This window comes from Ochotona curzoniae, unplaced genomic scaffold (genome assembly GCF_017591425.1).
Source record: "Ochotona curzoniae isolate NIBS_2020 unplaced genomic scaffold, NIBS_Ocur_1.0 scaffold_4506, whole genome shotgun sequence".
Classification (NCBI taxonomy): Eukaryota; Metazoa; Chordata; class Mammalia; order Lagomorpha; family Ochotonidae; genus Ochotona; species Ochotona curzoniae.
In genome coordinates this window covers 41062180-41086578 of record NW_024467119.1, presented here as the reverse complement: position 1 = coordinate 41086578, position 24399 = coordinate 41062180, and the positions used below count along the sequence as shown (strand labels likewise).

At 39.1% G+C, this 24399-nt stretch overlaps 1 protein-coding gene across 1 annotated transcript; it reads left to right on the top strand.

Moving 5' to 3' along the window:
- Positions 1 to 311: 311 nt before the first annotated feature.
- On the top strand, positions 312 to 22568 carry LOC121147138 (sodium/hydrogen exchanger 9B2). Its single transcript, XM_040966893.1, has 10 exons — positions 312 to 477; positions 4058 to 4228; positions 6550 to 6692; positions 7864 to 7991; positions 8806 to 8981; positions 12012 to 12118; positions 14376 to 14522; positions 17013 to 17121; positions 18508 to 18644; positions 22242 to 22568. The coding sequence occupies exons 3-10, from the start codon at positions 6552 to 6554 to the stop codon at positions 22458 to 22460; spliced, it is 1164 nt and encodes a 387-aa protein (XP_040822827.1). The 5' UTR covers positions 312 to 477; positions 4058 to 4228; positions 6550 to 6551; the 3' UTR covers positions 22461 to 22568.
- Positions 22569 to 24399: the final 1831 nt, after the last annotated feature.

Sequence of the window (24399 nt, the reverse complement as noted above, 5' to 3'; positions counted from 1 at the left end):
AAACAAAGAAAAGCCTGCTTTAAGGAAAGGTGCTTAACCTAGCAGTTAAGTTACCAGTAAAGATGCCCTCCTTAGCGCCTGCATTCAGAACTCAGCTCTGGCTCCTACGTCCAGATTCCTGCCAGCGCAGACCCCAGGAGGCAGCAGTGACGGCTCTGCTACCCCATGCAAGAGCCAGATTGGTCACTGTGGACACCTGGGGAGTGAATCAACAGATGCTAGCCATTGGAGCGCTCACCCTCTTACTCCCCTGTGTGTATGTGTGTGTGTGTTTCTAGTAAATAAATAAATGATTTTAAATACAGGAGGAGGCAGTTGTGAACTTCAAAGGAAATGAACCAACAGAAGGAAGCATCCTATTGAATAGTGATGAAAAAAAGCTACAGGAAACACCAACTGAGAAAAATGGCTTGCAAAGACTGAGAGAAATACTGGCTTGCCCTCCACGTGGTTTACTTGTCAAAGCGGTAACAAATGGTATGTACATGATAAGGGTGTATTCAGAAAGAGAAGGTAAAAGTGGAAGCCAGAACGGGATATTCCAAATAACATGGTTGGAAAGACGAAAGAAGTCCATTTTTAATTTTTCTCCCACAGAAAGGTGGGACAGTACACAGTGCTGAGTGTCACGGTCCCACACAAAGGCCCAGGCTGAAAGAGCCCCCCTGCAGTCCAGGCCTGCAAGAGCCCCAAGGCAGAAGGAGGAGGGAAAGAGAGAAAAGACCTTGGGCTTTTTTGTTTCGTTTTGTTTGTTTGTTTGTTTTAGGAGCTTCATAGTGTCATGGTAGAGCTCCAGTTAGGGTCCAAAAAGAATTTTTTGAGAAATCATTTCTAAATAGGAAATACATAAATGTGGCTTGGAACTACTGTTGAAGGGGCTGCGGCTTACAACCTGAAATATTTTGACAACTTTTCTTTGGTAGTTTATGCCAGCACTATTTTGAGTATTGTTAGGATTGGGATATTTATGTCTTCTAAGAATGGATTTGGTTTGGGGAGTTAACCAAATGTGATTCTGTGATTAGTTTGATGAGTAAATTGGTGTTCTGCTGCAGTAATGCTGCTTGTTGCTCAGAAAGGAAATGTGTAAGCAGGGTATGGTGGAGAACGTGCAGTGTATTAGGAAAAAGGGTGTATCAGCCGGCTTTGCATCATTGTAGTGAAGTACCTGCGGCAGCTGAATGTTATAGAAGAGGCTGATTTAGCTTATAGCTTTGCAGAAGCAAGCCTAAGATGAGGCACCCATTGCGTTGGTGTCTGCCGTGGCTGTTCTTGCTAAGAGTCTCCAAGCGGCTTGGAGCATCACATATGTGTCTGTCTCTTCCCTTAATGTCACTAGGATGGAGCCCTACCCTAACAACCTAAACAAAGACTTCATTCCTTAATACTAAAGCAGATTAAGTTCCACCCTCTTAGGAACATTGAAAAGACTTGAATCTTTAGCACAGGAGCCTCTGAGGGGCGTCCAGCATCCAAAGTGATATTGGAACTGTAGCAAAGGGGTTGAAGAATTGTCTAAACTGACAAAACTGAAGACAAAATACCAATTTATATTGAGGAATGACAATGTCACTGAAATCAGTATCTGGCCTCCCATAGGAGGGTACCTCAAAAAGCTCACGGAAAAAGGAATGAAAAGATTAGTTTATCTTCGTGCAAAAAGTGTTTTTTTTTAGTTCACATATTTCTTTTCATAATGCATTTTCCTATTCAATTTGTGAATCCATTTCACATGAATGGATTTCAAGTTTTTGGAATCAAAAAAGATAAATTTTCATTCCATTTCCACAAACTTTTTTGAAGTATTTTTGTTATGTTATAGATACTGAAAAATATAACTTAGTCTTAATTATACTTTCATTTGTGAACTATGAAATTCGGTTTTTGTCATTTTTATCTGAGGCAGTGAAAGCCAAATATAATATGTCTATGTGGTGCTTTAGGCTCTAGATATATCTTAATGAAATTCATCTTTATTTGGAGAAAATGAAATCAGTATCTAGAGAGCATCATGTTCCAAAATATGCACTGATAAAGTTACTGATAATATAATGCTTTTCTGTCCTTTATGTTATTTTTAAAAAACTTCTCCCATCAAAATATGGCACATTTCTAGTTAAAATATTTATAATAAAATAATACAAATCAGGCCTGGTGTGATGGCTCAGTGGTCTCAACTTGCATGTGCTGAAATTTCATATGGACACTGGTTCGTAGTATCCCCGCTGCTCTACTTCCCATCCCAGTTCCTGCTTGTGTCCTGGGAAAGCAGTTAAGGATAACCCAAAGCCTTGGCACCCTGCACCCACGAGAGAGACCTGGGAAAAGCTCCTGGCTTCAGATCAACTCAGCTCTGGTCATTGCATCTACTTAGGGAATGAACCAATGGATGGAAGATCTTTCTCTCTGTCTCTCCTTCTTTCTGTAAATCTGCCTTTCCAATAAAAATGGGTTTAAAACAAAGGAGATAGGTTGATGTAAGGAAAGGATAAAATGAATGGTGGGATTCTGAGATCTGTTTTTTAAACATTTATGATCCTTGTTTTATAAAACTGCCTGAAAAAATTATTTCATTCACAATAAGTAATTTTTCCACTTGTTTTTCTAAAGTTAATTCTGTTCCTTAGGTTTACAAGATTCCTTTTATCCTTTATTTCTTCCTGTGCCTATTCTTACATGGATGCATTCTTAACACGTAAATCTTAGATGTAAAAACATGATTTTCCAAAATCATAGATAGAAAATAAATTACTGACATAAATACAACTTAGAATAACTTTATGAATGTTTGTTTTTAAAGATTTATTTTTTTTTTATTGCAAAGGCAGAGTTAGAGAATGAGAGAGACAGAGAGAGAGAGATCTTCTATGCATTGCCTTACTCCCCAGATGACCAAAACAGCTGATTGGGCCAGTCCAAAGCAATAGCCAGGCACTCCTTGCTCTTCACGTGGGCGTAGGGGCCTAAGGCCTTGGATCACCCTCATCGCTTTCCCAGGCCGTAAGAATGGAGGCCATCAACATAAATCTTACGCAAACCACAAGGAAGCCACCCTAAATATGCCATTCTAAAACTAAAAAAGAGGTCTTAAAGCAGTCACAGAAAAGGAGTTCATTAATACAAGAAAACCAGAAACCAAAGAATAATTTTCAAGGAACTGAGGGATAAGAAATCTCAAACTAGAATTTGAGGTAAACCTGAGGTACACCCAGGAAAACTATCTTTTAAGAATGAGAATAGGGATACTTTGAGGCAGTAAAAGAATTTACTGCAGCAAATCCTCATGAGAAATATAATGGCTTTGATACATTGTGTTTCTACACCACAGATTTGCTTGTTTGCAGTGGTAAGTAGGAATTTGTGACAATGTAACATGGAATTTGCATTTTTGTCCATCTGTTTTCCTGGCACTTTAATATTTTTATGGCATTAAGCAATAACAAGTGAAGACAAAGCTATTTGGAAAGCAAAAGTAAACACAGTTATTTATATTCTAATAGAAGTGTCCTTGAGAAAGGAAATACTTCAGATAGTAGAATCAGGGTCTCAGATGAAAGGTTTGAGGTTTCATAATGAATGACAACAAAAAGTAAGTGGGTGATTCTAAACAAGCGTTGATGATACAAAATTAATATTCAATTAAGGCAGCACTAAAATGCTGGCTTGATTAGAATTTGGGTAACTTTATGGTCCTATGAGAAATGTAAACATAACACTTGTATAACATTAGCTTATGCTAATGTACTTATGCTAAGATTATTTTTGAAATAACACTTTGGGAATAATAAAAAATCAAGATGGTGGTTTCTTCTAGCAAAGTGAGGAATGCAGGGAATATGATTGGAAGAGCATGGATATACATTTGAAGGTACTGGAAGGATCCTATTTCTTGGTTGCGTAATCACTCAGTTGTTACTTCTGATGTCCTACCAAATTAATGCATGGTTGTAAATATTTGTATATGTATCCAATGTTGATTTTAAAATGTATTTTAGATTTTGTCAACTCTTCAAATGAGAACATATTGATAAAACCAGGCTGTTCTGGTTTATTTCAGTGAGCATCATTGTTCTGCTGTGGGCTGTGGTCTGGTCCATTACAGGCAGTGAATGCCTGCCTGGAGGAAACCTGTTTGGAATTTTAATCCTGTTCTATTGTGCAGTCATTGGAGGAAAACTCTTCAGTCTCATCAAATTACCTACACTGCCTCCACTACCCCCTCTTCTTGGTACGTACTAAACACCTCTTATTTCTTTAAGCGTGATTCATATTTATTTTATAGAATGATTTGGATTTGGATAGCTTTGAAGAACAAAGGACTCAGAAAAGTCCATATTTACTATGCTGAGGTTAAAGCTACTTGTTGGATTTTAAGTTTTGTGAACTAATTGTTAAATATGAAAATTTTATATATGTGTGTATATATGTATTTTTATATTTTATATATTTATACATTTCATATTTTAATATGTATGTCTACACGTATATGTGTGTATATATTACACATATTTATATATACATATATATGCACACATACATACATATATATACACATATACACACATTGTAGCCATATATATATTATACATGTGTGTATATACACATGTATATTTGCAATTAAGTAACAAGAGCAATCACAACTCAGAACTGGTAACTTCTTAATTATTTTACCACATTTTCTTGATCTATCTATGCTGCTGAATTTATGGAATAGTATATAATTGTGTGCCCCTTCCCCTCTGTTTCCAACCCTTGTTGGGAACTCACAGTTGACCATAGTGGAAGTTTCTATGTAACATAGAAATACTGCCAACAGGGCTTGTTATAAGAAACCCAGATCAGTGACAAAGACATAAACAGAATATCATCCCACCTTCATGGTGACACTACACTCACTCATCAGAGATGTGAGTGGCTTCTTTACCTAATTGCAAAGCTATAAGACATTTATTTGAGGTCCATGGAATCCTGATTGAACTGCAACAATAGTTTCTCCTGGGCATAGACTTTACAAATTGTTATATACAAATCTGTAATCTCTGTATCAATGTAATCTGCACATTCTCTGTATCAGTGAATTTTACAGTAAACATATGTACATATAGAAAATGCCTATTTTTGGAGGGCCATTTGATAAGCATTTACCAGCTCAACATGGAGCATTTCTAAAATATAAAACACGTTGCCAAAAATAGTGTTTCCAGAGGCAGTGAGAATTGCCTAAACAATACAGTGAGAACTGCCTGTACAAGGTGGAGGATTAGCCTGAAACACCACATCTAAGGTTTCTTCTAAAATTCTACCTTATGGAGCTGACAAGGTAGCATGTCAGACTAATCTTCTATCTGCGGTGATGGCGTTGCATACAGGTGCTGATTCATGTCTTGGCTAATCCACTTATAACCGAGCTCTCTGCTTATAGCCAGGGAAAGCAGCCAGAGATGGCTCAAGTCCTTGGACCCTTGTACCTATGTAGGAGACCTGGAAGAAGCTTCTTACTCTTGGCTTCAGCTCAGCTCAACTCTGGCAATTGCAGCTGATTGGAGAGTGAACCAGTGGATGGGAGTTTGGGAGATCTCTCTCTCTCTCTCTCCCTTTCTCTCTGCAAATCTGCATTTCAAATAAAAATAAATACATTTTTTTAAAATTCAGCACTACATAATTTTAGTGTATCACAAGGGTATTTTATGTTCTACTTCTAAAATATTACTCAGTTTTATTCAAAAGCTAATAATATCTCTGTATAGTTATATGCATTTATTAACTTGCACTGTAACACACATTTTTTTCTATTGGCTTATTTTAGTGTGGACAATAGACCAAATTTAGTTGTTTTTGAATTTATGGTTAGCAGTGGAAGCTAAATATAAAAAGAAGTAAAATTATTTACATCTTACTCTACTGTTCTCATTATATGTTTTTATTTTAAGTAAAAATATTTCATATTTTGTGTAGCTCATATTATTTTTCATGGATGCTTTTTTTGTTGGGATTATTACATTATTATTAAAATGGATTGCTTGTATGCTATGTTACAAAGCTGACAGAACACCTCTTTTTCTGAAGAAACTCATGTTCATCTATTTGTATATTTGCAATGGCTTCTTGCTACTCTGCTGGTAGAACTGAGGCACTGTTCAAAGGGCAAGGTCATTATAACTGCATGTTATAAAAAAGGATGTTTCAAAAAGGAGATGGCCCAGGTCCTACCCGGGAGACTCTGAATTAATTTGTATGGAAATTGGCTTGGGTATTGCACTTTTTAAAAGCTTTCCAATCATTAAATATAATCATTTATTGATATTTTAGGTAATTGATCACAGCAGGTAATTTTAGGGACTATTGCTTGCGAAGGGATGGCTAAGCCAGCATCATGTGAAATAATTTGTGTGTAGAATTTAACCAGACTCCATCCAAATGCTTCTTTCTATCTTTTAAGTTCATGACGTGTTGGGGGTGGGGGGTGTTGATACATTTAAGGTTTTTCTTCATTCCTCCAATTTATTATATTATTTCTTGTATTTGTAAAAGTTTAACTTTTTCATTCAGGCATGCTGCTTGCCGGATTTCTCATCAGAAATATCCCAGATGTTAGTGACAATGTGCAGATCCAACACAAGTGGTCTTCCTCTTTGAGAAGCATAGCCCTATCTATCATACTGGTTCGTGCTGGCCTGGGTCTGGATTCAAAGGTATGGAGTGTAAGCTGTTGCTTATAGATTGAGGATTTGGGTCCTCCAGGAAACGGTTGTGAACACTTCGCTTAATATTGTAAGCAAAGAGTAGACTTAGTTCATGCAGGGAAGGCCTTGTGCTTCAGAGGAACCAGGAGGTATTTCCACACGGATTCTTGGAGAAAGGTTGGATCACTGTGTATGAGGACAGCAGAGAGTAAAACGTTCACTTTCCCTGAGAGATCTGTGCTAGTTACAGAGACTAGCAGTAGGAAATAAAGCATGTTTTAGGCATACAAATCCTTATGCAATTATTTAGGGCTAGCTGGCTTAGTAAACTGCCCAATGCATGGAACAAATCCCAGGAATTCTTTTTCATTGCTTTTTCTCGTATGGGGGTTTTTTTTTTTTTAAGAGTAATTTGCTAATATTGAAAGAAAGCCACAGAGAGAGACACACAGAAAGACAAGAGACCTTCGATCCCTGGCTTACGACTCTCAATGTCCACAGCAGCCAGGACTGGGCCAGGCCAAAGCTGGGAGCCAGAAGCTCCATCCTGGGCCTTCACGTCAACAGAGGGGACCCATTCTGTACTGTTTTCTCCAGGTGTGTTTGCAGGAAGTTGGATCAGCAGTAGAGCCTTCGGGAGTCAAACCAGTGCCTGCGTGGGGCGCTGGCATTGCTGGCAGGAGCAGATCCTGCTGCGGTAGAGCACTGGTCCTGCAACTGTTTTCGAACGCAAGAATGAGTGTTCTTGAGGAGCAAGGTTCTCGTCTCTAGCCTGACCCCGGGCTTACAGAGTATAAGCAAATCAGTCCTCAGAGAACAACTCATCTAGAATGAGGATTATGAGCACAGACCATGAAAGCAGCCAATCTGCTTTTACATTTGGCCCAACCACTCACCAGTTCCATAATGTTAGGCAAATGACTTAAATGTATAGCTTTTAGATGAGTGTATCTAGAAAAAAAAACCAGAAATATTACCTATCTCACAGGATTGCTATGAGGACTAAGTAAACTCACTCCACAACTCCTCTAGGATGTTGATGCTTGTTAAGTAGAACCCAGTGCCTGGGAAACTCACATGACCCAGATGTGACCTGAATACTGGAGAGAAAGCCTCAGCAAGCACATCTGCATGCCTGCCTGCAGGGGATTGTGTCAGCATGTTTCCCTTTCTGTTTCAGGCCCTGAAGAAGCTGAAAGGTGTTTGTGTAAGACTCTCGCTGGGTCCCTGTCTAGTGGAGGCTTGCACGGCTGCTGTTCTTGCCCACTTCCTGATGGGTTTGCCGTGGCAGTGGGGATTCATTCTGGGGTAATGGTTTTTTTTTTCTTTGTCATGTGAGAATGTGCAAGGGTGTTTAGGGTTTTCTCTGATTCCGCTCAAGAAAAGGTACACTGCCATTTTCTTAAGGACAGCAGGAAACAGAAGATAATCTAACCTCATCTCACTGGCTGACTTTAAAATAGTCAGTGTTCTTTGAGGTGCTTTTGCAGTGATTATAACAGTTCAAACTCTTGAGGAAGTCATGCTGTCTCGCCTACATCTGATTCCATGCCTGGGGAAGACATGCTGGGTCTCACTTCCAAGTGCGCGCAGAGAACGAGGAGCACAGAAGCAGTGGTCAGCCCCTACCTCGGGTTTCCCCCTGCTAACACACTCCATGGTTAGGAGCCATGTGAATTTACTAGTTCATGAATGTAGAGTCTCAGGATGGTGTTTGGCACGTAATAAACCTGTTATATTACATGTCAAGTCTTGATAGATGGCCTCTAATATGGGGCTCCAATCTAGTATATTTCTGACAAGCTTGCAGACTTCATAGCATGAGCATTTTGCTGTGCAAATGGCAGCTTCCTGGGAACCAATCCCATTAGAACGTTCTGTATTACCCATAAATAGATATTTTAGGCAACATAAATAGTTCCATAGCAAGTTGTCCATGCTTATGCTTTGAAAAATAGTGTGTGTGCAGCTGTTCTTGCTTTGCTGCTTCTCTGCCATTTGAAAGACTGTAGTGGACAAATTTAAATCCTGACAAGAGTAGATGTTATCATAATTTCTGAAAAAAAAAAAAAGAAGAATGAGCGAACTGCTGTAAGCAACAGCTGAAGTACCGCATGCTTAGTTTCGTTCTAGGTGCCGTCTCCCCGGCTGTTGTGGTGCCTTCCATGCTCCTGTTGCAGAAAGGAGGCTATGGCGTTGAAAAGGGCGTCCCCACTTTACTCATGGCTGCTGGCAGCTTCGATGATATCCTGGCCATCACTGGCTTCAACACATGCTTGGGCATGGCCTTTTTCACAGGTAAACCTATCAGCTCACAACATGCTCTTCCGGTGCACCCTGGAGACACAATTGAAAATAATAAAAGCACAGGAAGTGTGGTTGGCACCACGGTATCTGCGAGGAGAGAGCAGCTGATGGGTGCTGCGAGGAGGAGTCTCTGATAGAGAAATTGAGGGGCCCCAACAAAAGGGGCAGCTTTCCCCTCTCACTAGGAAGAGAGAGGCCTCATCCATGCTTGCCTGATATCTTCCGGTCCCTGTTCAGGCACCAGTTTTCAGGGGTGTCCTGACCAGCAGGTCTCCAAAACCACTGAGGAAATGAGGCAGCAGCAGTGTTCCTCAGCACGAACCAGCAGAGACAGTCTGATCAAGCATGACCACTTACTGTAAAGCACAAACTTATATAGACTAAGAAAGGGGGGAAGGCAGAGGGACATCTCCCGACAGTCCTCCGACCCCAAAACGGCGCTGGGATTGGCTGGAAGGCATGTCTGTTTCTCTGGACCCTCCAGTCATGTCACAGGTCATGGACAACATTCACGGCTGACAGGTGGGCTGTGGGTCACGTATACCAGGTAAGCTGGCAGGTAACATGGACCGCAGGCACCTGATTTCTTCTAGTTGCTTATCAAGGAAGTCCCAGCACAGCTCGTCTAAGGAGTAGTCCACCACTCTTGCCTATATGGCCAGTGATCAGGCCAGTTTGAGGTCTTGGTGAACCAAGACCACTGTCAGGGTGTTCCCTTGGGGACACGGTGCACCACATGGCTTATGATGTCCCACACACTGGGAGATCTCCTCATTAAAAATATAATAATAATAAAATGGTATAAATGGGGCAGCCATGGTAACCCAGCAAGACACCACCTATGATGTCAGCATCCCATGTAAGCACTAGTTTGTATCCCACATGAATGTTGATGCATGGTCCAGCTCCCTGGTGACACGCCTGGGAAGGCAGCGGGAAATGGCCCATGTGCTTGGCACCTGCTACCCATGTAGGAAACCCAGACAGAGTTCGGGCTCCTGGTATTGGCCTGGCTCAGCAGCATTTAGGAAATGAAACTAATGGATGGAAGAGCTCACTTTCCCTCTCTCTTTCTCACCATAACTATGACTTTCAAATAAACCTTTTATTTTTTTAAATGTATTTATTTTTATTGGAAATGCATATTTACAGAGAGAAGGGGAAACAGAGAGAAAGATCTTTCATCTGTTGGTTCACTCCCCAAGTGGCCACAATGGTCAGAGCTGAGCCAATCTGAAGTCAGAAGCCAGGAGTTTCTTCCAGGTCTCCCACACAAGTGCAGGGTCCCAAGGCTCTCGGTCATCCTCTACTGCATTCCCAGCCCACCAGCAGGGAGCTGGATGGGAACTGGAGCGGCCGAGACATGAACCAGCACCCATATGGGATCCCAGCCTGCACAAGACGAGGATTTAGTCACTGAGCCATTGCACTGGACCCTGAATATATCTGTTTTTTGAAAGATTTATTTATTTTTACTGGAAAGTCAGACATACAGAGAAGGAGAGACAGAGAGGAAGATTTTCTGCTAACCAACTGTCTCTCCAAGTGGCCTCAACAGCCGATTCTGAGCTGATCCAAAGTCAGGAGTCTGGAGCCTCTTCCAGGTCTCCTACGGGGTCTCAAAGCTTTGGGCCATCCTCTACTGCATTCCCAGGCCACAAGCAGGGAACAGGATGAGAATCAGGGCACTGGGACATGAACAGATGCTCATATGGGATCCTGACGTGTGCAAGGCAAGGACTTTGGCTACTAGGCTACCGCGCCAGCCCCCCTGAATAAATCCATTTTTAAAAATCATAAGAACTGTGGAATATTTGCTTGGTAACCTTAATGCCAATTAGAAATAAGAAAGACAGGGCCTGGCACGGTAGCCTTGGGACCCTGCACCCACGTAGGAGACCTGGAAGAGCCCCAGGCTCCTGGCTTCAGATCAGCGCAGCACTGGCTGTTGTGGTCACTTGGGGTGTGAATAATCAGACAGAAGATCTTCCTCTCTGTCTCTCCTCTCTGTATATCTGCCTTTCCAATAAAAATAAAATACATCTTTTTTAAAAAGAAATAAGAAAGATAAATTTAAGTTCTTCACTCCCTTCTTTTCTCTCTAGATGGCTCAAGTTTAGCTCAGACTGCGGATTTGAGGTTGGGAAGTTCTAAATGGGGACAACAGCTTCTGCCTGGAATGATCTGAGCAAGCTTAATCTTGGAAATTCACACAGAGGGTGAATAGGGTTCTCAATCGGGATAAATGCAGAGTAGTCCATGTGAAAGGAACAGCATGGTTCTAAAGCAGGAACCACTCCTGTTTTGTCATCTGTCACCGTTTGTGCTTTTAATGGATGCCTTAGCGATATTTTATAAGTGTCTGAAATGGACATCTTGTTTGAAGTGGTTCAAAAACAGGAACTTATTAAAGAGGCTATGCTAGATCTTAGCCCAAAGGTGGAGAAGCAGTTTGATACTTTTATTATTCTTTGACATAGCACAAGTTAAAGTTCACCTCTTAGTCTGTGTTTAAAATTAATAAAGCTTCTGACTTTATGTCATCCAAGAAGTATCATTGTATCATTGTAGCTGAAGCCTAGTTTAAGATTCCTCAGTGGAAACACAACATCTGCTAATGTTATGTCCTCTAGGTCCCCAGGAAAGCCCCTGGGTTCCTTTCCTATGTTATGATTAGCTGTGAGCACCTAGAAACACTCCTCTTCCCATTGTCCCAGAGTTTACCTTCTAGCCAGTCTCTGGTAAAGTAATCTTCTCAAAACAGTTTTTATAACATTACTTTCTTGTTCAGAAGCCAATGAAGAAACCCTGTTCCTGTTAGGTCAAATCAATCAGCTGTATCTTAACTCTATTCAAATTCATGGTCTCATGGCTTTCCTGGCATATTCCTTTAAACCAAAGGTCTTAGCTTTTGCTGCACGCTGAAACTACCTGGGAAGATTTTATTTTGTTTTGTTTTGTTTTGTTTTTAAATATGTTTATGCATATTCTACTTAAGGCTTTTTTTTAATGTATTTTCAGGGTCCACAGTTTTTAATGTCCTCAGAGGAGTTTTGGAAGTGGTAATTGGTGTATTAGCTGGATGTCTTCTTGGATTTTTTATTCAATATTTTCCAAGCAGTGACCAGGTAAAAGAAATACTCTGTATGCAAATTTGCTCTGAGATGTCACTGAAATATTTCCTCAAGTTGGATGTGAAGGCTGTGTTTGAGAAAATGGTTCCCATTTTTGAATTGTTAATTGCTTTCTCAGTTATGTTCATGAGATTTAGGAAGATGATTGAATCTATAAGATTTTAATGAAATCTTGGAATTTTTCCTCTAATTTATGTTATACATACTTCAAATTTGACTGTAAGACAAATAGTATCAATTCCAAAAAATGAGAATATATGTTTTTAAAATTTTTATAATACTCGGATAAATTGGGATATGTAATAGCTCTTATGGGCTATTATGTAATAGCTCTTAGTATTAAAATTATATTAAATTATTAATGCTATAAAATGAATTTATCATCTCACTATAATAGTCACTTCAAGATCTAAATTCTTCATTTACGCAGTGATTTCTTAATGGAGATGAAAGTTTGCTTGTTTGCCTTCATGTTTCTGCATCTCTTAGAGTAGATAAGCATACATAAACCTCTTCTGTCTATAATATTGGAATTATTTTGGGAACTCAGAACATTTTTAATAGAATTGGAGATGTAACTAAAGAAGAATCTTAATTAAGGAAATTAGGAGCCAGCACAATGGCATAACAAGTTAAGCCTTTGCCTGCGGTGCCATCATCCCACTTGAGTTCCCATTCAAGTCTCAGCTAATGGACTTCTGATCCAGCTCCGTTCTGTTGTGTCTGGGAGGGTAGTGAAAAGTGGCCCAAGTGCCTGGACCATGGTGCCCACATAAGGGAAGCTCCATGCTCGTGGCTTTGGATTGGCCCACTCCAGCTGGCTGGCCGTTGCAGCCATTTGCGGAGTGAACCAGTAGATGAAAGAGCTCTTCCTCTGGCTCTCTGTCTCTCCTTCTTGGTCTGCAAATCTGCCTTTCAAATAAAAGTCATTAATTAACTCTTTTTTAAAAAAAAAGAAGTAACATTTCATATACAATTATCATTGTATGTGGTGATTTGAATTTCTATCATGCTCTAAAAAAACTTTGAAGAAAATTTCATGAATGCCTTGAAGTTCTAAGGATTATTTCAATTATGCATCAAAATAGAAATATGGTGGCTGTGTCTTGTTTGTTACTGTGTACTAAATGATGTGGTAAGTACTTTAGATGCGTTATCACCTCCTGCAGCTCTGTTCACAGCTGCAAATGCCTACAGCAAACAGAAAACATTTCCATGTACAGACACAGAACACGTTCTTTATCACTGAACATTCTGTTGGCAGCTGCTGAACTAGTGCTCCTAGTGTAATCCACCTAGCCGTCCATACAGAGAATACTATTAATACAACGACTTAAAGGATGAGGAAATTGAGGCTTAGGCAGGGTGAGTAGTTTGAACTAGGTTGTGTAGCTAGGAAGCAATGGAGCTGAGCATGAACTAAGGAACTCTTCTTCCAGAGCTTGCGTGCCTCCAAACTAAGCACTTTTTTTTCTTTTTTTTTTTAATTGCATTTAATTTTATAACAACGTTTCATAGGCTCTGATGTTCCCCCTTCCCCTCATCTTGCCCTCCCCCCATGGTGGATTGCTCCACCTTATTGCAGTATTACAGACCAAATCTAGTCTTATTTCTTTCAATGCATGCATGTGCCTTGCATAGAGTACAGTATCTTGTTGCCCCAAACTAAGCACTTTTAAAACCCTGCTTTCTAATATGATCAAAAAGTTATTAAAAATTGAACAAGGAAAGTAAAGGAAAGATATACAAGGTCTTAAACTTTTAAAAACCATCTCAAGTCTAAGTCTAGAGTGTCTTAAAGTATTCAAGCATTTAGAAAGAAAAGTCAAGGGGCCTCAAATGCAACAGTAAACACAAACCCTTGAAACTAATAGAGGCTTTCATTAATCTTAACACAATCTCTGTAACATACTAGTAATGCTTTCAGGGCTGAGAAGACAGAGCTGGGAGAGGTTTCTGTAATGACATATCAAAGCTAAAATTTTATGCTGGGTCTGTCTGGCACCAAAACCAATCAATAAGCCTTTCTGGGAGCTTTGTGAGCTCCTGCGCTGACAGCTGCAGGAAGAGAACTGGCACTCCTGAAAGGGAAGGCTACCTTTGTGCATGTGCTTACTCTGCTTCGACTAAGGAAATCAGCCATATTTGTGGACAAAGATAGTATTGCCACTAAGTCCCGATGTGGAAAAGTCAAGCATCAAAAGAACCAATTATTTGAAATGAGGGAGCTAATCACCTTTTCTCCCTAAAGGAGAACCTTGTGTGGAAGAGAGCATTCCTTGTTTTGGGATTCTCTGTCTTCGCCGTGTTCAGCAGTGTGTATTTTGGTTTCCCTGGATCAGGAGGATTGTGTACATTGGTCATGGCATTCCTAGCAGGCCTGAGATGGAACCAGAAGGTAAATGTTATTTAAAATTTTTCTCCTTTTGACTCTGTCCTAATCATATTGTTTTTTCTTTCCAGATACTTTCTTAACATCAAATTGACACGATTTTTAACTCAAATCTATTTTCTTTATATATACAACTATACTCCCAATACACACCTGCATATCATTTTCCCTCTTGTATACCAATTTATAACGAGATGTCTTTACTTAAAATACAATATAGGTGCATTACCAATACAGGTGCATTACCACGATGCCTTCTCTGTTGTTTTAACAGCTGCAGAGTATTGCACTGTATAATTTTCACTATTTTTGTTGTTTCCAGTTTTCTACCAAAACAAGCAGTGCTTCAATACAATATCCTTACATACTAATTCACCAGCTCTAAGGTATGGTTAGTTGTAAGAGAAGTTATTCTTGCACATGCCCCAAGAAAGAAAAAAAAAAATACTACAAATGTGCTATGATATAAATCTTCCTTTTAGAGATATTGAAATAACATTGAAATTGATCTGACGTGCTGTTTGATTTGAATGAAGGTAATCATCTTTTCATATGATGATTAACTAATTTATTCAAAAGTCTTTGTCCATATTTTATAAGTTTATTTTTACTATTTTAAGATTATTAATATTTGCTGTCTTAATATTTGTGATAGAAATTGGCTAATTTCCATTTATTTGTGTTCAATGCATATTCCTAGACAGTGTAAAAGATCCTACTAAATTTTCCATAAAAAAGGCATTGTTCATTTCTCTCCCACCAATTAGAATTTCACCACAATCTCAGAAATACTTGATATTGTTAAAACATTTTAGTGTATTTCTAATGTGATTGCTTCTTGCCCAAAAAGATTCTCATTTTACTTTGTGTTTCTCTGCTGACTATATTTCAGCATTTTGAGTTTTCTTGCCTTTTGTCTTCCTTTTGTGAATTATTTTGCATTTTCATTGCCCATTTTTCTGTGAGGATCTTTGTCTTTTTTTTTTTTAATTATTTTATGATACAGTTCCACAGGCACTGGGATTTCCTGTCCCCCTCCCCAAGTTCCCTTTCCCCACCTCACATTGATTTCCTCTCTAGTATTACAATGGGTGGTCCTTCATGAACAGTCATAAGTCCATTTTACTGTTATTGAAGTGTTTCCCAACATTGTGGGCATGGACAATGTTGGAGAGTCCAACATCCTACTCTTAGGACAAGTTCAGCTGTTTCACTGGGCGTGTCTTTGGTCTGTGTGCATAGAGACATACTGCACTTTTTCTCCACATCTGAACATGTCAGTCTCTGCTACACTTCTGTTATACAACCCCTTAAATACAGAGCCAGTGAACACAGACCACAACAGGGAGAAAAAGAGTGAATTTTCATCAACATGGATTTAACAAACATGCTGCAAAAATACCAGTGTGTTGCAAATAAAAATAAAATTAAAAAGCTTCTTATAGAAACTGATAAATGACCCATGTGGCTCTGGAGAAATTACAATTAAAACTAGAACATCATTACCTTTGAGATGTAGCAAAAAAACAGGGTTGAAAAGAACATTTGCAATCTCAGGTGTTTACAAAAATTCAAATCATTTCTTATGGATGATCCAGAAATGAATCACAAGAACTTACTGAAGTAGATACAAATAGTTATGAAGTACAAAAGGTAAAATTTATAGCAAAAATAATTAGGTTTGATACCACAAAACTGTGAATTTTTACTGTTTGTTTTGTGATATTTTTTATTTCTGTAACACATCCTGATTTTATTATAACCTTCATGTCAGTCTTCCAGCACAAGAACAACATGTGGTATGAGTTAAAAAGTTCGTGTGTGCTGGGGAAGTGCTGCTGACCACCTTGCACTATAGGAGAGTGACACTGGAGATGGTAACCTGAAGACACCAGTGCTTGCTGTAGGATCCCATTGGGGGTAGCTCCAGAAACCAGAAAGCGAAGCACTTCTTGCTTGCAATATCTCCTTAGCGCCCTCGTGCTCACAGTCAAAAAGAAATCCTGAAACAGGCACAGCTCTGTCAAAAACAGTTGGAGCCAGGGACCAAAAAAAAATTTCTGACTGGCTCAGTGATTTATTATTCCTGGATTTTATTTTTGTGCATGACTTGAGATAACTTTTTTTTTGTAATGATAAAACAAAATTTGAAACAACTTAAAAACCATCCGGTAAGTACAATGAACTGTAGTACTTACATGTTGTAGATTAATCTGCAGCATAATAAGGCACATATCTATGCAAGAATCTTTATAATTAACATACCACAAAAGAGTCTTCATAATTAACAGTCATTTGCAACCAATACTTAATATACTAATGTGCATTATGTATCTTCAGGGAATTTTTTGCTTTGTTTCAGGTAATCTCTGTAATATGGAGGCCATTTTAAGTCAAATGACTCCAATTTTAATATAATAAGGTGCTTGGGTTGTAATACCATCTATTTTAAAAATCATGTATGTTTTGCTGTTTGCTTGGTTTTTGTTTTTTTAGGAAGACGTTGAAAAGATTGTGGCAGTTGCCTGGGATATTTTTCAGCCCCTTCTTTTTGGACTGATTGGAGCAGAAGTATCCATAGCATCTCTTAAACCAGGAACTGTTGGTAAGAATTTCAAAGAGGTATTTTTGCTAAGATCAACTCTTTTTATATTCACTTGAAATATCTTAGTACATGTGTGTTCAGTAGCCCCCCCCACTGACACCTTAATACAAAAAGTTAATTATTATCTGAATATTTCAGAGGAAATGATTTAAAATAGTTCTGTTTAATGTAAGACAATAAATTCTGTGCTTGTAATATTGTTCCTTGTAAAGAAAAGCAACATACTTATCCATGCAGTATCTCTATGCAGAGAAGTCAGTTCTTAAAAAAAATCCCAAGGATATGAATGTTCATGAAGTCTGTTACTGATGAAGGATCAGAATTGTAAAAATAATTAGTTCTGTAATAGGTATCCACAGAATAAAAATATTTGTGTGTTCATTCCTTCTCTTATTTTTTATACATTAAAAATGTTATATTAAAACTCTTGATTTAAAGCACTGCACTTAAATTCATTTTCTGCATACCTTCATTATTTCTTCCTTGCCTTGCATTGTATTTTTCAATCTTTACTAGAAACCTTTCTGTGTGTTACCTCCTTCTGAATCCCATACTCACACAGTGCCCTTTCTCTCTTGCATCTTTAAATATCCCCCTTCAGAAATATTTCTCTTCAGAATGTAGTCTCTAATCTCTTATCATAAAGAAGTAAATAATGTTTATTCCAGTCTGACATGAGCTGCAATATACATGAATGAGCCTTGAGGACATAGAATTGATGAGAAGAGGCCAGTTGCCAAAAGGCTGACCCTGTGTGAGTCCACTTAGATGAGGTATCTTAAGCAGTCCCTGGGACAGAGAGTAAAGTGGTGGTTTCCAGGACAGCAGTAGGGAGATGTGTGTGGTGGTTGTGCAATAGTCAACAGAATTTTTGTTTCGCAAATGGAACAGTTCTGAGACAGTTTGTACAATAGTCTGAAAATACTTAATGCTACTGAACTTACAAATGGCCAAGATGCTAAGTGCTCTGTACATTTTACCACAATGAGAAGTAATATTATTAAAATTAAAATAGGATGTGAGAAATTTTATATAGTCCCCTTACTTCATTTGACTTCTGCCTACTCACCTTTTCCACTTCAGTTCCAATTCTCTTCAGTACAGTTTACATTTTAGTGCACCTCACACTTAGCTTAACACTAGTCATGCATTGTCGCATTTAATAAACTGCTGGTAAGTGGAAGAAAGTGTGGTCCTTGCCTTAAAGCATAAAAGAGATAACATGCAGTGATCTTTGTAAAAATTCAAATATTTAATTGTTGTCTAATTTTTATGTTTTAATTTTTTATCTTGTCATTATTTCTGTTGATACTATTTTGAGTGTCATGAGATGTAGTTTCTTTCCTAGTTCTTAATTATTTCTAAAAGTTGAGTATTTTTTTACAGGGCTTTGTGTTGCCACCCTGGGCTTTGCAGTTTTGATACGAATTTTGGCCACATTTCTGATGGTGTGTTTTGCTGGTTTTAACATAAAAGAAAAGCTATTTATTTCTTTTGCATGGCTTCCGAAGGCCACAGTCCAGGTAATTATGGATGGGAATGCTTAGCACTTTAACTGCTGCTCCTGTGTGAACCTTAAAATATTGAAGAGCTTATTTAAATTTAATGACTACTGATCATTGAAATTGAATTTATAAAGAGAATGTGTGCTAAACTATTCTATAAAGTTGTGTATATAGGTTCCTTAAATATAGTGGGGTGCTTAAATTTCTTTAGCACACCAGGTACAACTAGCCATTCAATAAATTTCTGATTTACTAGAAAGAACTAATAGGAGGAAGGAAGCTTTCATTTTTTGCCAGCACTCTCTGAAACACCCCAAGAGAGAGTTGATGATGCTTTTCAGTGTCTTCCAAGAATAGAATAAAACAAATTACCATGACTTATCTTAATATTTGAAAATGCTTCAATGTCAGTGCCATTAATAAACAATTATGCTTGAGCAGAGTCTTACATACAATAGAGAAGGATCTGTTTCTTGAAAAATTAGTTTGAGAATTTAACAGCACCTACTTCTGTTACTAGATCAGCTGTTTCAATCAGCAGTGTTTGTGTCCAAGTAACACTTATTTCATTTGATAATGATTCTTAAGTACAAGGGTAGTGTTAATGGCACTGACCAAAAAAAAAAAAAAAAAAAAAAAAAGCTACAGTGTGTTTTCTTTAAAAAGTAAAAAAGCTCCCAACTCTCAACTTAGTAAGGAAAAAAGCATGGTATATTTTGAGCTATAGCACCATCCTGGGTTTCAGGCATCCACAGAGCATACTGAAACATCCCCATGGATATGGGGTTGAGGGAACCAGCTGAACCTCTAGGCAGCTGTCTGTCACTTGACCCAAAATCTGTATACACCAGTGAACAAGTGATAAAGCACTTGCATGTAGGTGCATGAAGTTATTCACTGTGCATTTAGTAGGATACCCGAAGTTGCTGATTAAATTAGAACCGTATAGATTGTGACTCATTGCGAAGGTAATACTTGCTCCCCCTGATTGTATTGTGTATTTTGAGGCAAATTGCAGCAAGCAAGATTGAAGTGGTCTATCTCTGGTTATTTTGCAATTATCTAAATATGCAAACTTTTGGTTTATGAAATGAGAAACTAGGTGTTGTTAATTTGGGAGGTGTTGAGTGAAGTTTATGCTGTATTCCACATTTTCTGTGGCCTTGAGCATTATTCTGGAAAATGATTGCACCATACTTTCAAAACTATCTGGGGAAATGACTAGGAGTATTGAGGATAATAAATAAAATATAATAAATGGGATAACTTAAACCTTACAGTGTTTTCAGTTCCATGTTTGATAACGTCACTAAGTAAATATCAAAATAATAATGAAAGCTTATACGTAAAGATTTGATTCTAAGTGTTGAAGTTTGGAAGATAGCACCTTACATACATATACACACACATATAAACTTTCTATTAGTGTTGCTCAAAATTTTTTATCCATGAGCTGCTCTAAGAAGTATACTTTAAATCACAATTTAGCATGCATACAAACACTTATCACAAGTTCATAAAATGTTGAATTCACTTTGGCAGGAGGTTATCAGCAATAATGCAGAACCTCCAAAAACAGAGATGAGGTGAGAGAGATTTTTATTTCTCTCTCATCAGCAGTCTAGCATAGGCACTCCGGAGCTGGCAGGGTGAAAAGCAGTCTCAGCAGGAGCTTCCATCCCCAGCTCTGATGGCTTCACCTCTCACGCAGTGGGAAGCGAGAAAGGAAGTACAATCACAGTGTCTATGCTGTTTGCGGTATTACAGGCACTGTTTATCTCCCCCATTTCCCTGTGTATTTGAGTCAAGAAAAAAGGGGCGTGCTGGGGAAAAAAGAGACCACCAGAGGATCTCTGGACTTCAGTGTGCTGATAAAACTCAGGAGCTTTATTAAAGAAGCAAAAAGGGCATTTAAATAACTAATGGCAGCTAATAGTCTCTACCATTGCACCCAGAGTACCTTGGTATTTTCCTCTCTGTTTCACTGTGACAGGCCACAGTGTTTTGCTTAGTAAACTAAGGGGATAACCAGATTAATACACCTCTACAATGAGAATTTTTTATCATATTGTCCAAGAGATATCATTTCAAGTGACTTATTTGAGTGGCAGAGGTAGAGAGAGAGCCCACGTGCTGGTGTACTGCACAGATGAATGCAATAGCTCACCTATCTCAATCCCAGTGCCAGGAGCCCAGAACTCAATGCAGGTCTCCCATGGAAATCAGGAATCCCGTTACCTCAGTCATCACTGTTGCCTTGTGCCTTCCAGGGTCTGTATTAAAAAGCAGCAGGTCGGAAGTCAGAACCAGCTATCAAACCCAGGCATTCCAGTATGGGCCATGGGTAGCTCTTATTTGTTTTTGTTTTGTTTTTAAAGTTTATTTATTGTAAAGGTTGACTTACAGAGAAGTTAAGACACACAGGGAAAGAGAGACAGAGAGATCTGCTGGTTCACTTCCCAAATGACAGCAATGGTCAGGGATGGGCCACTCTGAAGCTGGAACCTGGAACTTCATTTGAATCTCCCCAACATGGGTGCAGGGATCAAAGCACTTGGGTCATGTACTGCTTTCCCAGACACATTATCAGGGAGTGAGATGGGAAGCGGAGCAGCCAGCTCGAATTGATGCCCGTATGGGATGTCACCACTGCAAGAAGCAGCTTGATCTACTGTGCTACAACACTGTACCAGTATGCCATTAGCTAGACTGAGCACCCACCCTTTTACTTTAAATATAAATTTCACCAACTCCTGAAGCACAGGTAAAGCCAAATGTCAAAAAGTTAACTTCAAGATTTAAAGGTACCCACCACTTTATATGTGACCATTTAGACTCTAAAAGAATACAGATTCGTGAGCCCAACATGATGGCTTAAATAGCTAATCCTCCACTTCCAATCACCAGTATCCCATACGATGCTAGTTTGTGTTCCAGTTGCTCCACTTCCCATCCACCTCCCTGCTTATGGCCTGAGAAAGCAGTCGAGGATGGCCCAAAGTCTTGGGACCTTGCACCCTCATGGGAAACTTGGAAGAGGCTTCTGGCTCCTGACTTGAGATCAGCTCAGTTCTGGCTGTTGCAGCAACTTAGGGAGTGAATCAACAGAGGGAAGATATTTCTCTATCTCTCCTTTTTTCTGTGAACCTGCCTTTCCAATAAAAATAAATAAATGTTCTTTAAAAAGAATACATATTCACTTAAAACTTTATTATCTCCCAATAAGTGTCACTTAATCTTTTTGTCTTAATTTCAGATTCCTGAAGATAAAATAATGAGACAATGACTAACGTTCATCTTAAGTCACAAGAAATTTAGGACATAGAAACATCTTGCATTATTTAGTTGACATTGTGAGTCTGTATTTTCCTTGCAGTTAGAAATATGTTTGCTTGGTATTTATATGGTCCTGCCCTGTGAGAACAGGTCCATTTGAATCATCAGTTTGTCTCCATGAAGGCCCAGGGGTAGTTTCCAGATAATCAAAAATACCTATAGTATGCATTAGAAGAAGACTAGCAGAACTTCTTTGGTTGAGTAAATGAGCAAGCAATTTGACTATTTTATATATGCATGCCATATCAAGTTTTTTACTTTACCTCTAAACTTTTATAGGCTGCAATAGGATCTGTGGCTTTGGACACAGCAAGATCAGCTGGAGACAAACAGTTAGAAGATTATGGAATGGATGTGTTGACAGTGGCCTTTTTGGCCATCCTCATCACAGCCCCAATTGGAAGTCTACTCATTGGTTTGCTGGGCCCTAGGCTTCTTCAGAAACTTGAACATCAAAACAGAGATGAAGCTGAAACAGAAACTTCTACACAAGCTTAGAGGTGAAAAGAGAATGCCAGACATGATGATTAGAAAGCAGCTACCAGAGGCTGCTTCTGTCAAGATGGATATGGAAATATGTAATAATGTTTAAGCTTAAAATATAATGAACCAGGGCCCAGCGGCAATGGCCTAGTGGCTTAAGCCCTCACCTTGAACACGCCAGGATCCCATATGGACGCCAGTTCTTATCCGGCAGCTCCACTTCCCATCCAGCTCCCTGCCTGTGGCCTGGGAAAGCAGTCGAGGAAGGCCCAATGCTTTGGGACCCTGCACCCGTGCAGGAAATCTGGAAGAGGTTCCTGGATCCTGGCTTTGGATCAGCGCAGTACCGGCTGTTGCACTCACTTCGGGAGTGAATCATCAGACGTAAGATTTTCCTCTCTGTCTCTCCTCCTCTCTGTATATCTGACTTTGTAATGAAAATAAAATAAATCTTTAAAAAAAAATAATGAACCAAAACTGTGATTATTTTTTCAATTTTATCCTTTCCCCTTACGATGTGAGAGTTTATGTTTTGCACCTATAAGCCTCTATCATTTACCTCCAATCCATGTTCTTTAATCTCTACTTTCTTTGTTTTTTCACATACACTTTTCACCACTTCTCTTAGTTTTTAAGGATATACTCGTATTTACATTCACATACTATTACAATATAAAATTAACTTGTAGGACCTGGCGCAACGTTCATCTATCTAACTCAAGTGCCAGCATCCTGTATGGGTGCTGGTTCATGTCCTGGCTGATCCACTTCACTTCCAGCTCCCTGCCTGTAGCCTGGGAAAGCAGTCGAGGACAGCCCAAAGCTTTGGGACTCTGCACCCATGTGGGAGACCCGGAAGAGGCTCCTGGCTCCGGATTGGCATAGCAAAGGCCGTTGCGCTCACTTGGGGAGTGAATCATCAGACGGAAGATCTTCCTCTCTGTCTCTCCTCTCTGTATATCTGCCTTTCCAATAAAAATAAAATACATCTTTTAAAAAAAATTAACTTGTAAGAAAACCAATTCAACATCCTCTTCAGCTAGCCAACCGCTTGCTCTGACTTTACTGTTAATTCATATTTTATTGGTTCATGATCCAATAGGCTCCAATGCCTTCAACTATTTTTGACTACTCATCCTCTTTGTCTTTTTAACAACATAATGCAGTCTTACATCAATTTCTTTTTTAAAGAATCTTTGTTTATTTACTTGAAAGTCAGAGTTATAGAGAGAGTAAGAGAAAGAAATCTTCAATTTGCTGATTCCCTCCCCAGCTGGCTGGGCCAGGCTGAAGCTAGGAGCCAGGAACTTCATCTGAGTCTCCCACATGGGTGACAGGCACCCAAGGCTTTGAGCCATCCTCTGCTACTCTTCCCAGGCCATCAGCAGGGGGCTGGTTGGAATTATATAGCAGCCAGAATAGGAACTGGTGCCCAGATGGCTGCCTGTATAGCAAAAAAAAAAAAAAAGTAGCTTTACTCGCTCTACTACAATGCCAACACATCATCGCCCCCCTACAATTGGTTTTTATCCTCACTTTCCCTGTGAATCTTCTTCTCCATTTGTACCTTACTATCTTACTGTGAATTATTATAACTTGTCCCCCCAAATTTTAAAGGACTTGAATTATTTTCACTGGTTCTTATTGCCCTGTCTAGTCAAAAGGCTTTCGTCCTGTCCTTAGCTGACTACAGAGTCTCACGTGGCCCGTCTGAATGTAGCGGCTCTGATCCAGCCCTTATTTGTTTCTAGTGATTCACATCCTGCTTCTCTAGGTAAAAGACAGCTTATCTTCAAATCTGTGTCAGGTTCATGAATGTTACATTAATTAGGATTAGACAAGCTGCTATAGTGACAGAAATATATGGTACTTGAAGGAGGACAGAATAGAAAAAATACAGTGCTTGAAAGGAAAGTAGCTGCGTGGTTGATGCTAACAAGTCTTTCTGTCATGA

Bases quoted from the DNA above. Each gene is read 5' to 3' on its own strand.
- LOC121147138 (XM_040966893.1), top strand. From the start codon at position 6,552: ATGCTGCTTGCCGGATTTCTCATCAGAAATATCCCAGATGTTAGTGAC. The intron at 7,992-8,805 runs GTAATGGTTTTT...CCGCATGCTTAG, and splicing joins CAGTGGGGATTCATTCTGGG to TTTCGTTCTAGGTGCCGTCT. The intron at 14,523-17,012 runs GTAAATGTTATT...TTGTTTTTTTAG, and splicing joins GCCTGAGATGGAACCAGAAG to GAAGACGTTGAAAAGATTGT.